We start from the raw sequence: 13885 nt of genomic DNA, 5'->3' as shown, positions 1-13885 counted from the left end.
CCGCCCGCGGTTGGGGACACGTCCGCACGCCGAGTCGCCGCCGCACGCCCGGTCGGGAGCCGGAGCTGCTGCCTGCGGACGCCCGGCGGGGCTGGCGGCCATGCGAGCCCGGCCCGCGGAGGGCGCTCCGTAGGGCGCGGGTGGTCCTGCTCGGTTCGGCTCGGCCGCTGCCAGCCGGCGGCGCGACCCCCGGGCCTGAGCGGAGAGGCGCGGGCAGCCCAGCGCAGCGTACCCACCGCCGCCACGGGGCTGCGGAGCTGCCGGCGCGGCGAGGCGCGGCGCGGCGAGGAGCGCCCCGGGGACGCGGCCCGCGCGGCACCGCCGGTGCCCGGCGCCGCCGGCCGCCATGGGGTAAGCACCTCGCGGGGCCGCCGGGCTGCGGCGGGGCGGGGTGGGGTGGAGTGGGGTGGGGGCGGGCGGAGAGGACAGCGGGTGCCGCTGCCATCGGCGCCGAGCGAGGCTGCGGAGCGCTGTGCGGGGCTCTGTCCGCCGTAGCGCGCCGAGTGCCGGATCTGTCCCTGTTCGGCGCTGGCGGGCGATGTGGCGGGGAGGCTGCAGCGCGGCCGGGGCTCGTTGTAGCTCTCCTGGAGTCTTCTGGGGATATCGAGCGTGTAAGGTGCCCACATGTGAGGAAGGCTCTCAAGAGACCTGCTTCACAGCGCGTCCCCCAAATACGTGGGGAAATCCACCCGAAATTTTAAGCAGATGGGAAGGAATAAATTCTTTGAGACAAAACTAGCTGCATCTGATCTAGGAGACACAAGAGTGGCATAGATACCTGTGGAAACTTTCCACGTTTGCAGTCTCGCATTTGTACAGAGAAATGATGAAATAATGCTTGCTTGCGGTGCTTTCCTGCTAACCTCTGGATGGAGTGGAAGCTCGTCCATGTTCCAAAGCAGCAGAAGCACGACGTGATTTGGGTAACTGCAAGGAGGCAGGCTTTTAATGCATCAGTAGGACACTGCTTTCCTGAGACTGCTGTATAGCTCAGGGTAAACGAGTTACAACTCGAGTCGTTTGTTTTTTGGTCATTCAGGAATTTGGATGTGAAATTAGCGTATTCAGTAACGTGGAGCTGCAGGTGCATCGCTCCTCCAGCTGTCAAAGGCACATGGAACTCTCCAATGCACGAACCTAACTGTGGTGGTGGTGGCAGCTGTTTCCCATCACACCGAGTCAGCAGGGAACGTTCACCGTGCAAGATGTAAAAAGGAACATATCGTTAGTCATTAGCTTTTATTTTCCACTTAAAAAAAAGTCCGTGCAGAATAAACCCAAACTTGCAGCCATCTGCATCTTCAGGGAAGTGGTCATATGTTTTGAAAGCCTGGCAAAAGGCTGAATGGTAGTACACCGTTTGGGGGCTTTGTCCTTAAAGCTGCTGAACAGGCATAGAATTTTTCATGTTTTAAAACTCGAATAGTGGAAAAGCACATTTATTTAAATCCAGTATTATATGCAGATATGTTGTTTAGGTGTAGCTTACTGCAAATACTGGGAACTGTTGAGTAATAAGCATTGTTGTGCTGTTTTTCCTCTAACAGAGCTTTCTGAAAACAAATATTTGATTAAAAAAAAAAAAAAGATTAAAAGCTCCCTCCATTTAATAAACTCAGTATTTATAATTTAATGGGTTTATTTATAATAAACCCAGACTGCTGCTGGTGTGTGAGTGCTGCAGTTTCTTAATGAGCAAACTGATATCTGTAGAGAGTGGTGAAAAGAGTGAATACTGAAAAACTATACAAAAATATTTGGAGAAATTATGCAAAGATATTTTTGTGATGACTTCAGGGTGATATCTTAGCACTGAGGTCAAGACAGCAAAAGTTGTTGGCATGTGTTTTGAGGACCCTTCAGACGATACGCATTGAGGTATGGCAACAGTGTTCCTTTGCAGACTCTCTTTTAACAAGATGGAGATAACCAGAAATCTGAGTGTGTTATTGATGCCCCCCCTGCCATGCAAGTTTGGAGGAGCACATCTAAGCCTGTACCAAGCCTGTAGACCTGCAGTTATGTACTGGGCATTTGCTGATGTTCAGAGTCCTCTTTCAAACGCTGTTTTGAATTAGCATCTAAATGCAGTTCCCTATGGATTTGGGGCTATTTTGAGACCAACATGTACTAGAATCTTAACAATGCAGTTATCAAAATAGTCTTCTGATACTCTGCTAAGGTCTTAAAATCGAGCCTTTTAGAAGCAAGTTGGGAAATGGCTGATAATTATGCATCCGTGCATGTGAGGACTGCTTCAAAAGTAATGCCTCCTGTTTTATTATGTTGAATCACAGGATCAAGGGCACATGTCAATGGTATGACAGTAAAGCTTGGACCTTCCCACCAATATCCCATTCCATGTTGTTGCTGTGTGATAGATGGCAGCATGAGGGGCACCCTGACAAAATGCCATCTGACATGGAAGTGTGAATGAAGTGAAGGTGTGGCACTGAATTCTTCCATCCACTTCCATCCAATTCTTCCAAAGATAGCATCCGCTGACATTCATAGACACTTGCTGGAAGTTTGTGGAGAGCAACCTTTGGATGTGAGTAGAGCGAGGCAGTGAGTGGTGTGTTTCGGCAGTGGCAATAGGGATGTGAAAGACAAGCCACGCTAGGGACACCCCTGCACAGATGTCAGACCATGAAATGAAGAGCATCTTGATCTGCTGCTCTGTGCAAGTTGGCTAAAGTAGCAAAGATATACTCTATCAAATAGAGTTATTGTGCTCTTCCTATCTGTTGAGGTTTCCATGGGAATAAGTAGAATGCATTACTTTTTGGTCAACCTTTGTATATTTGGTAGTTAATGGATGTTGCTGTCATGGCATGAGTTTGTATGGTGAATCTGTAGTGTCTGGATGGTGGAGAGTTTACTTTTATCTATGGTCTGGGCAAAGAGAAATTGGAACTGGGGAGAAATAATTACTTAGCTAACCAGCAGTGCCTTTCTTAGTTTTATGTGTTATTATGAAGAATTCCCTGTTCTGATAGAATAATTCACCCTGCATTGCTAGTTGAGCACCATCTGACAAATGAAGTAGCTGTTTGGTAAATATCTAGCTGTAGGTTGCTGGTCTCTGAAGCTGTTCTGCAGTGAAATACTTGAAGCTGCAGTGAGAACCTTGAAGCTTGAGAGCAGCTTATAGGGTGCAGCTATTCTTCTTGGTTCTTTGCCTCTGAAGTCTGTGTGTCTCTCTTTACTCACAGGAGAAGGTAAATGAATCAAGCCCCAGGGGCAGTACACATGTGCTCTAGTTCCTCTACCTGCCACTCATTCCTCTTTTAATTTGTCCTTCCTTTTGCATAAGAAGTTTTGAGCAGTAGTCACTGTCAGTGCAGGCCTTTCTCTCGGATTGTCCCCACTGGATGACTGTTCTTCAATAAGAAAACCTTAACTTTTACATAAATCAGAACTCAGTATGTTCTGTGCTACTTCATAATGTCTCTTTTCTATTGCCAATACAAAAGTATCGAACAATAAAAAAAAATGATAGTACTGTACAGTTGGTCATCTTCGAGCTGAGGTTTGGTTATTTTAAAAATTCCAAAGAAGTAGATCTTAAGTAAACATACTAAGAATGTGTATTGGTAGCCCAGATTAATGTGTACATAGCTGAGTTAAATTTTATTTTGAAAGCTGCAAATTATTACCTTATTTTACTGGTTATTGGTACTGACTTTACTTGAGCTGGTGGCGGGGGAATTAGAGCTTGATGCTCGTAGGCTGTGACGCCATCATTACTGAGTCTTAGTGGATACAGTTCATGCTAGAAGCAGTATGGAAGCCACAAAGCCATGGATTCTACCAAAATCAAGAATCTAATGTTCTGTAAAACCTAGTCTTTTGGATTAATTCCTAGTTTATCAATGTGTAGTTTCTCTGTAACAATTTTTCTTCATGGTCTTTTGTTCTGCGGACAAGTATCCAACTTCATTTTACTAGCTTTTCACTCATCCTGAATGACAAGGAATTACAAGGTAGAAGTTTCTTTAGATCTTCTTGTTGCTGTCATGTCACATTAATCAAGGTGTCTTTATAAAGACTTCAGCTTCTCTTCACTTTGGACTATATTTAGTATGTTATCTTCCCAGAGATGGTTGTGGTATGTGTCAGTTTGAGATGGCAGAATTACAATACTGGAGTTCTTAAGCTGGCTAGAGAGTATTGTGGAAGATGAATATTTTGAGATGTACTTTTGAACATTATCGTTGCCTGGAAATAAGTATTTCATTTTAGTTCTTGTCAGTCAGTGGAAAATGGCAGTTGCTGGTTGGTCTGCTCTTGGTTCCCACCCTTGTTGAAGCATAGAGGGTTGGTCAGATGCATGTCTTCAAGGCATTCAAGTTATAGGGTCCCAATCTGATGAGAGTATTCTACAGCTGATTGTTCTACGCTCAAGCTTGTAATAACTCCTACGAAACCAGGTTGGAGCTTTAGAATCTAAAATTATATGAAAATCTACACAGCTTGAGCATATGAAATAGACAAATATTGCTGTGGAAACTGGCTTTTGTTTGCTACCTGGTGACTTCTTGCTTTTTCAGGTGTTTCGTAGTGAATTCTTGACCTTAAACTTTTTGTTTTTCTTTCTTTAGCAATACAGCAATACAATGCTGTTAGGAACCAGAATCTTAGTCAGCGATTGGATCTGACCTCACTTAAGTTCTTTGACCTTTTTCATTCTCACACAGATTAATGAAGCTCCCTAAGCTTCCTCTTAGCAACAGTTCCTTCAGCAGTACTCCTGACACAGAAATACTGCAGATAAGAGGGCGAAAAGGTGCAGCTCCTTCTTGGTAGTTTGGTGTTACTGTGATTCATGGCCATTTTGCTATCTCAAGTGTAAAACAAGATGCTTCTTGTGGGAAAGCAGTGGCAGCAAGTAATTTATGCTCTCTTCTGTAACATTGTGTAGGGTCTAACAGAAACAGATACTCACATATAGTGATTGTCCTTTAAAAAAATTAGTAAGGTATAAATACCTGGACAGATGGATATGTAAATCAGCACTGAATGGTTAATAAACCCTTCTGTCAGACAATAATGCACAGAGACCTCAGTCCTGCCTAACTTATCTTCTGTTACAGTAGTTTTATGACTATAAAATAAGCATGAAAAGACTAAAACAGCTTTTCTGAATGGGCAATACGTAAACAAGTGTCCTGACTGCCATGGGGGATGTCTTCATGCTAATCAGTGAGGGGATTCGTAATACCTTATGGCTGCATTTGATCTGCTCCAATATTGCCATGCATTGTAAGGAGAGTATAGACCAGATCGTGAGTGAAGTCCTAGTTCTGCTGAAAAACATGTAAATCCTTCTAATTCATTGTGTTGAGATTATTTTTACTCACAGTAACTGTAGGCAAACATCAGATGAATGTTTTGTGTGTGTCTTTGTGATATCTGTCTCTCAAAGAGCTCCCACTCTGCTACTACTACCATCACTTTGCAGGACACTTAACTGTGTGTCAGGCCTCTCCTTGAGGAAATTTCTGGTCTTGAAACCAGAGAGAATGTAACAGACCAGTATACTGTAACAGGCTGTCTCTTCTGATTAGGGGAGGCAATGACACCTAACTGGCATTAGACCATTTCTGTTTGCTAATTGATAAAATAAGTGGAAGTCAGTGCCTTTATGGAAATTCTGTTGGAAAACTTTACTTTTCGGGATTATCTCTAAAGACTGTAACTAGATGTGTCACACACAGCCTTCTGAATCTATGCCTTTGTGCTAGTGTGCTACAAGGAGAAGATGTTATCTAGCGATGCAACTCTGACTTACTACTAGGTTTTCAGTAGTAAAGGTGCCTGGGGCATAGTTTTAGTTGAGTCTATGTTTCTCCATTTTTTTCCAAGATGAGTGCGCATCTAAACCGTGCAAATATCATGTGCATATTAGAAGCTTAGCATTTCCACACTTAGATATCTGTAATTTTGAAGTTGTTAAGCCTGAAGTGTCAAGGGCTGTTCACTTTTCTAGATCAGGAGCTCTTTTATTTAAGAGGCAAGGGAGTGAGTGTGCTGTAGATGTACCCAGTGACCCTGGGACCTGACATGGAGCTCTCACCACTGTAGGCATATACTTACACATATTCTTACAGTATGCTTGTGTCTTCACAGTGCCTGTTGTATCTGAAGCAACCCTTCATGTGGCTGTAGTCATACTAACAAGGAAGAGTAATAGTGAGCACTGAAACGAATCATTGTGTATTACTTAAGAGAACTTTGTACATTTTCCTTTGGATGCTATTTTAGGCTGAAATGTATATTTAAAGGCATTTCTTATGAAAAAGCCATCTGTAGGTTCTGCAAGCATGGTTTTTATTTCAGTGTTTCATGCTTCTCTCCCTGCAAAGCTTTTTGAAACGTGTCTGGTCTTAAATAAGGTGCTATGGGTGTGGAGGAATTGCACCACTAAATGTCAGTTTTCAGATCTACTTGTGAATATAGGTTTCTTTTCCTGATTCTGTTTTGAGTATCTTAGTTTTTATTTTTCCTGAGGCTCGGCAGTTCAGGATCCACCAAAATTAATATGTTCAAGACAGGTAAGATGTGAAAGAATGCTAGAGGAAGCTGTGATTTTTATCCCATTTGGGTCTTGCGTTACTGGGTACTGTTGCATCAGCACAGAGTCCCAGTGGTAATGTTAATGTTGTCTGCTCCATTCTGCAAAGTAATGGAATTGTGTTTGGATATAGTATTGATTTTTCTGGACCTGCCTCACAAATATAAATCTGGCAGTACTGCATTCTGTCACATTTTTCTGCTGGCCAATGTGTGGTGAATACCAGTCATCATTAAAAAATTTGGTCCAGGAGATTCTGTTTAAGCAATAAATAATGCTGGTTTGCCAGATATGAGCATATATTGACATTTACAATATCCTCACAATGATTTTTTTCCAGTTACAGATGAGCAAATTGAAGAAACAGTATAGAATCACAGAGGTTGGAAGAGACCACTAAAATCATCTAGTCCAACTGTCAACCCATCACCACCAAGTTGTTCAGTGCCACATCTACACTTTTCTTGCAAACATCCAGGGATGGTGACTCCAATCAGTAAGATGGGTTTTGAGTAATGGCTTTTACCTGAATGAAAAGGGAGGTGTTTGAAATATGCAGTTCCTCTCAGGTTTTCCTTCTTCTTCCATATCCACACGAACAGTTCACAGGCAGTGTTTTGTCCTTTTTTTGTGGCTGTGTTCTTTGTCAACATATTGACATCAAGTTTTCACTGAGCTTCCCACCAGAAAGAGGGGACAATAGAAGATGTGAACTGCTTTTTCTTGTCTGAACTACAGCACAAATACCTAACTATGCAATATGCCAGATAAGTATTTGACTGAGTTACTACTGTGTGTCTGTGCAAGTAGAGGAGTTGACACAGTCAAAGTGTCAATACAGGTGAGGTAGGCTTACCTTTCTCTGTAGCACTGTCTGCCTGACATGACATGATCAGAAAACCTCCAACAATTCAGAGCCATAGCTATACATGTCCTAGTTTGCTACTCAGTTTTGAAGCCGAAGTCTGGAAGATGTTTTTGAGACTTGTCCATTAGGTTGTCTCCCAGCTTTTTGAGCAGTGGCATTTTTCTCCCATTCATAGTGCCTTTCATCGTAAAGACCATATTAGATAATACCATAAAGGTTCTAGAACTTTTAAAAACATTCTTTTAAATGTCTTGTTCTGTCAAGAATATGTTATGGTCTTGAATCCATAACTAATTTTGAAGCTATTCTTGTAGTGAGATATGAGATCTTTCTTGAATTTTGAAAACTGAAGAATGACATTTATATGGTCAACACTTTACAGTGAAGTGTTGGTGAAATAAATCATCTTTGACATGTGTTCTCACAATTCCTACTTCTTATGCATGTTAATTTCCAACAGTCTGCTAGACCTGGCTTGTCTGTACGAAAATCTGAAAGAGTATACTGGATTATACTGGAGAAACTGTTATATGTGTTTTCTCCAACACAGGGTTTACTGAGGACTATGATGCAATGCAGGGTGGTCTTAGAGTGCATAGTGGTTTAGTTGCCAACAAAAATAAGCATATGCAAAAAATGTATGCTGTGTGACGTTGTCGAATTATTGCATAAAAAACAGGGGCCCTAAGCAGATGCTTGGCCAGTTGACCTTGAAACTGGGAGGCCTGTGTTTTTGCACCAGTTGCATTTTCTGCTGACTTTATCTCTTGTATATAGTCATATAATCTACAATTAGACAAGAAAATTTATCCTTGTTTAAATTATTTTCAGGTTCTAGATAATGTTTTCCAAACACTTTGTCAGCACCCCAGTATATGCTTCTTCCATGCCAATAACTGTTCTTGTTCTACAAAACATGGAGGAAATTCCTTTGTGTGATTTAGCAAGCCTGCTGCCTAGACATGTAGAACATCTAGACTTAAGTAGTTCTGGGGTTCCTACCAGGAAATAATAGACATTGCCAGGGAAGAGGTGGTTTTTGAAACTTCTATCATCTTGAACAAGAGATATCTATAAGCAGGATGGCACAATAGCATTTAACCCTGTTGACTGGAATGTGACAGTGACGATGACTAGTAAGTGAAAAAATGAACAAAAAAAAGAGAATTCCGACTTCAGATGCCATTGAGCTTATAAACTAGTGTACTGTTATGCCAGAGGTCTGGAGAATTAGCGATCATGATCAAGTGTCAGACAAAGATGAAACAGGTTAGTGATTACTTCACTGCAAGTACAAAAGTTTGTTCTAAATTATCAAGTCATATATATGATCACTTCCTAAAGAATTGTTCATCTTTACTTGCTTGTATACACTGATATTTTTTTGCAGTTTATTATGGTATTAGTACTTTCTACTCATAACATTCTGTTTACTAGGTTACACAGTTCAGTTGCATAATAAGTATTGTTTTTCTAAATGCAAAACCTATTAGAGATCAGAAATTGCCTGTTTCTTCTACATGGATTTTTATGTGATGGTTCAGTTAAGCCCCTCTATGATGTTTACGTGTAAGTTTTGGGTGACCTGACAGATCAATAGCTGGGGAAGCAGGATTTGGAGGCATGCTATGAATGCTTTGGGTGATTTCCCTTGCAGAGGCTTGTCAGGGGTGGGATATGTCTCAGAACCTGTTTTGCATATGTATAGTGTTAACAATTAGGGAAACAGAGATCTGTCACTTGCAGTTATGTCTCATCAGAGATGCAGCCTCTATTTCCAACATTCAGTAGTTTACTAGGCTGTAAGTTATCCAGAGGGAGGGACTTGCTGGCAAGATAATGGCATGCTCAGAGTGAATTAAAGAGGCTTTATAGTTCCTGCAGCGCTCAGTGGGATGATACAAATTGATTTGTTACCTATGAATATAAAATTAATTTGTTTACCTTTCTAGGAATCTAATTCAGTTCCTTGACACAGATGAAATAATCCAATTCTCATCTTGTGATGTGGGCCAATGATTCTTTTTGAAACATAGTAAGCAGCTGTAGCATCTTGGAAGGAATTCTGAATTCTTGGAAGACTAGTTGATGGTGTTAGTTTTGAAGTGCATGTCTATTCAGCCTGATTTGTTCTGCCTTTTGCATGTGTAAGTTGAGATACTTTGCTGGTAGGAGCTTAGTTTCAGTGAGAGGTGTCTGCAGTGTAAATGCACATTGCTCTGGTGATTTGCTTGAAGGTGTGTCTTTCTGAGAGTTTAGTGTAAAACCACTCTAAACTGATTGCTAACTGGTGATTTCTTAATATTCAAGTGGAAGTTTTGTGAGTTTTAAGTTTGAAATCAAAGGAATAACAAGTGACAGACCAACTGGAATAAAAAACATTTCCATGGGTAGAAGACATAAAAAAAATAACCCCATGCAGTATTATGGGCTTGGGGATGAATGGCTGGATGATTATGAAGAAATAAGGGACCTGGGGGTGTTGTTTGATGCTTGGCTGAACATGAGCCCACAGTGTGCCCAGGTGGCCAAGAGGGCCAACAGCATCCTGGCCTGCATTAGAAATGGTGTGGCCAGCAGGAGCAGGGAGGTGATCATCCCCCTGTGCTCAGCTCTGGTGAGGCCGCATCTTGAGTACTGTGTTCAGTTTTGGGCCCCTCACTACAAGAAAGACATTGAGGCCCTGGAACGTGTCCAGAGAAGGGCAACGAAACTGGTGAGGGGTCTGGAGCACAAATCCTATGAGGAGTAGCTGAAGGAGCTGGGATTGTTTAGTCTGGAGAAGAGGAGGCTCAGGGGAGACCTCATTGTATTCTACAGCTTCTTGAAGGGAGGCTGTGGTGAAGAGGGGTTTGGCCTCTTCTCCCAGGCAATGAGCAGAACAAGGGGAAATGGCTGCAAGTTGTACCAGAGGAGGTTTAGATTGGACACGAGGAAAAACTTTTTCTCTCAGAGAGTGGTCAGGCACTGGAATGGCTGCCCAGGGAGGTGGTGGAGTTGCCGTCCCTGGCAGCGTTCAAGAGGCATCTGGATCGTCTGGATGTGGAGCTAAGTGATATGGGTTAGTGCTTGTGGTGGCAGCGATGAAGAGAAGAAGTTGGACTAAATGATCTTATAGGTCATTTCCAACCTTGTGATTCTATTCTATGGTTCTATTCTATGATTAGTACCTTTAAGATAAAGAAGGTCTTGGTTGATGGGGGTGAGTAGTGGTAAGGAGGTATGGGTATGAAGACGTACAGTGAATTAAACAGGAGTATAAAGCTCCTATTTAATTCTAAAACTAAAGAAGGTAGTGGAAGTACACTGTTAAGAAGCATTACAGGGAAAGTTGCTAAAAATCATGATGCCAAGTGTGGAAACCGTATTTTTCAACAGAAATTCATTAGTGACAAATTCTGTCTCATGCTAATCTGGGAGGATAGATATTCCCTTATTTTTCTTTAGTGAGCGAGTTGCTGACAGGTCTGTTCATCAAAATTATGACTAGTATTGATTGTGTTCTCTTGAAGTCAAAGATGATCTGAAAAACATTAGTTAAGTTTAACTTCATCCAAAAATATTCATTTTCTAGTATTATCTTTGTTTGCTATGTAATTGCTGATTATCTCAGTGGAAGCACTTAATGAAATGATTCTATGATCTTGTTATCTTTCTGTTCCTTTTTAGGATCCAAAATCTACATATATCTCAGTTGACAAATGCATCAGTTTTGCCCCTGTTGGTGCATACTCTGAAATACAGCCATTAGGAGTTTGACACAGGTTATGATGAGACTTGATGGAGGACACAAAATCTCACTGAAGGTCAAATTAGAAAATACTAAATTTAGGAAAGCTTGCATAGTCAGTATTAAATTACTGGTGCGCATTTTTCCAGTAACAACCATCTTTGCCTATGCAGAGCTTCAGCATTATGCGGTAGCTGGTGGTATTGGATAAAAAACTTTTCTCCCAGGTTCAGTCTTTAAAAAAATACCAGAATTTATAGAAGTGGTAGCAAGTCAATTTTTCATTTATTTTCTTTATTTTAAAAATGAAGTTAACAGTACAGTTTATATCTTCCAGATACTGAGATATCTTGTTTTTTGTTTACTCTTTTTTAAACTCTTTAGCCCATGAATCAAGCATCTCTGCGTTCAGTGCCACTATTCAAAAAATCCAACAGAATTTTGTTGCTTTTTTCTTGGTCTAGAATATAAACCTTAATTTTATATACTTTCTTCAGAATGTAGAAGCTTGCTGCTTTAATGTCAAGTGTGATTTAGTGTGTTCTGCTGTGATCAGGACTTTTATGACCTGTTTTGTTTGGTTGGTAGGTGGACTGCACAAAGCAGCTTGTAGGCTAACATTGCTGTGTTCTGGGGCTCTTGTTTCTCCTGTTTTGTAAAGTTTCATAGCCAGTGAGATGCCCGAACAGAACTGCTGTTGAAATATGTTGGAAAAGTGTATGTTCAAAGAGGTAGGGGGGTCAAGAAAGACTTAATGAGGTCAAATGAATGACCTGCAATGTTTGGGCCCCCATTTAAGACTCTTTTCTGAAGTGCCTCTCCTTCCACCACCACTGTCCCCACAAGAAATTCAGTGTGTTTGACTTGTTTGTTTGTTTTCTATGAAGTGCGGGTGCGTGGACACTGGTTTGTCTTGTGCTTTGCCAGCTGCCATGCCATTGTCATTAAATCTGTGAGATTTTAATCTTTCTGCTATATAGTTAATATTAAATTTATGCTGTGTAAGATGCTCTTTACTATTCTTAATTTTGCCAAGAGCTGTTATTATCTGTAAGCAGGTATAGGTACTCTGAGTGCATAGTAGCGCAAGTACAGTTTAAGATGGATCAGGTGGAAGCTTTATTATGATCACAGTGGGAAAATATTTTGGTAGCATCTCCTTCTCTATTCCTGTTCTTTTTCCTGTTCTCTGCCCAGTGTTTGCAGCCACCCAGCTTATACAGTGTTTCAGAAGAAAAAACAGGTGCGGAAAAGCAACAATTTACATGTTAAGAAATCACTTGCCCATCCTTGGGAAGAGGGTTGGACTCCAGGCAATCAGTGCACGTTATTAAAGCCAGGTACCTGTCAGTGGGAGGAACAAGCTGTGTAAGTAACATGCTAACAGAGAACCAAACAGTGGATGTGTGGGGAGATGGCTCCTAGTGGAGCCTGTGGGCACAGCATGCTGTGTCATCTTAGCTCCCAAGAGGGGGAATTGGGGACAGTCACAGACTGTTAACTTTTAGTTGGAAGAAATGTTTTGTTAATAGGTCAGTGAAGCTTATCCTAATTACGAACTGGAAACAAATACGGAAGAGGAGTGGGTTTAAGTGAATCCTCTCACAGCTCTTCTGTTCATTTTGTTGGTTTCATGGTTTTTTTTGTTGTTGTTGTTTAATAGCAAGAGCCTCATTTTCCCAGCCACAGCAGTCTTAACTCCTATCATTCTGTATGTTGGCAATATGTTGTAGTTGTCTTGCAGTGCATGCTTGTCGAATATCCTCTCCCTTTCTACCCTCTCTTCTGCATCTGGAACATCTCAAGGGCTTCTTGAGTGTTTGTTTGAGACTTGCACATACACAGTGGGTTGTGAGTTGTTTTTTTTGTTCTTGTTTTGTTTTTTTAACTGAATGGACTGTTTTAAAGGATTGCATGCTCAAAAAGAAGCCATCCACTTCAGCAGATGAGCCAAAATGTTATTAGATCAGATCTCAAAACTCTTTTGTGCCCTGCTTTTTGAGATTATTTGCTTCCCATGTCATACAGAAACTTTTATTTATTGGTACGTACTAATTCAGGTAGACATACAGATTTGTTTATCTTTGCTCACTTCGTTAAAGTTGTCTGCTTGTTCTTGTCAAATTTACCCTATATCTATCCATATTAAAGCTAATTTGCCTGACTGTGTACTTGTAATGTATATCTCTGAGCCCATAGTAGAGTATTGTGAGGTCTTTTTTTTTTTTTCCTTGAAAGTCTGGGACTTTAAGATGTACAAATATAGTGCAACTATTCCTCATCCTTCCTGAATTACTCTAAAATTTCAGCCATTTCTTTAAAATAGGAGCATTTTGTTTCAAAGATAGTAGATTTCTGAGAATTCAATGAAAATACAGGCAAGTTATGCCCTTAAAACCTGGGAGATGTTAGGTGTAAACCTTTTTTTGGCTGGAACAGGTAGAAATGTTTTTTTGAACAGTGAAATAAAATTTCCTTTTACACAAATATTTTAAAATCTGTATTTCTACAGATATTTAGATATCTTGCTAAGGAAGAGTGATTGTCAGGTGCACCAACTTCTTATTAAATGTACTGTATGTAGAACTGAACGATAGGCTGTCTCTTTAGGATGAAACAAAATGGTGCAGATGTAAAATTGGGTGAATATGAAATCCTATGTAACGTTTCTGTTAGAATCTCTCCTGCTTTGCCTTCTGCAGATCCATCT

The 13885-nt window shown here is 41.1% G+C and overlaps 1 protein-coding gene across 1 annotated transcript in view; it reads left to right on the top strand.

Annotated features, from left to right (window-relative positions):
* The first annotated feature begins 318 nt into the window (after nt 1-318).
* The window catches only part of HOMER1 (homer scaffold protein 1), an 87899-nt gene continuing 74332 nt past the window's right edge, over nt 319-13885 (top strand). Inside the window, exon 1 of the mRNA XM_042875417.1 lies at nt 319-351. Within this exon, the coding sequence (XP_042731351.1) occupies nt 347-351 (5 nt within the window). The 5' untranslated portion in view covers nt 319-346. The remainder of the gene's footprint in view (nt 352-13885) is intronic.

The sequence above is a fragment of the Lagopus leucura genome, unplaced genomic scaffold (assembly GCF_019238085.1).
Source record: "Lagopus leucura isolate 7727_CA_CO unplaced genomic scaffold, USGS_WTPT01 Super-Scaffold_100014, whole genome shotgun sequence".
In the NCBI taxonomy this organism is placed as follows: Eukaryota; Metazoa; Chordata; class Aves; order Galliformes; family Phasianidae; genus Lagopus; species Lagopus leucura.
The sequence above is the reverse complement of the archived record's forward strand: the minus strand, read 5'-3'. Positions and strand labels throughout refer to the sequence as shown.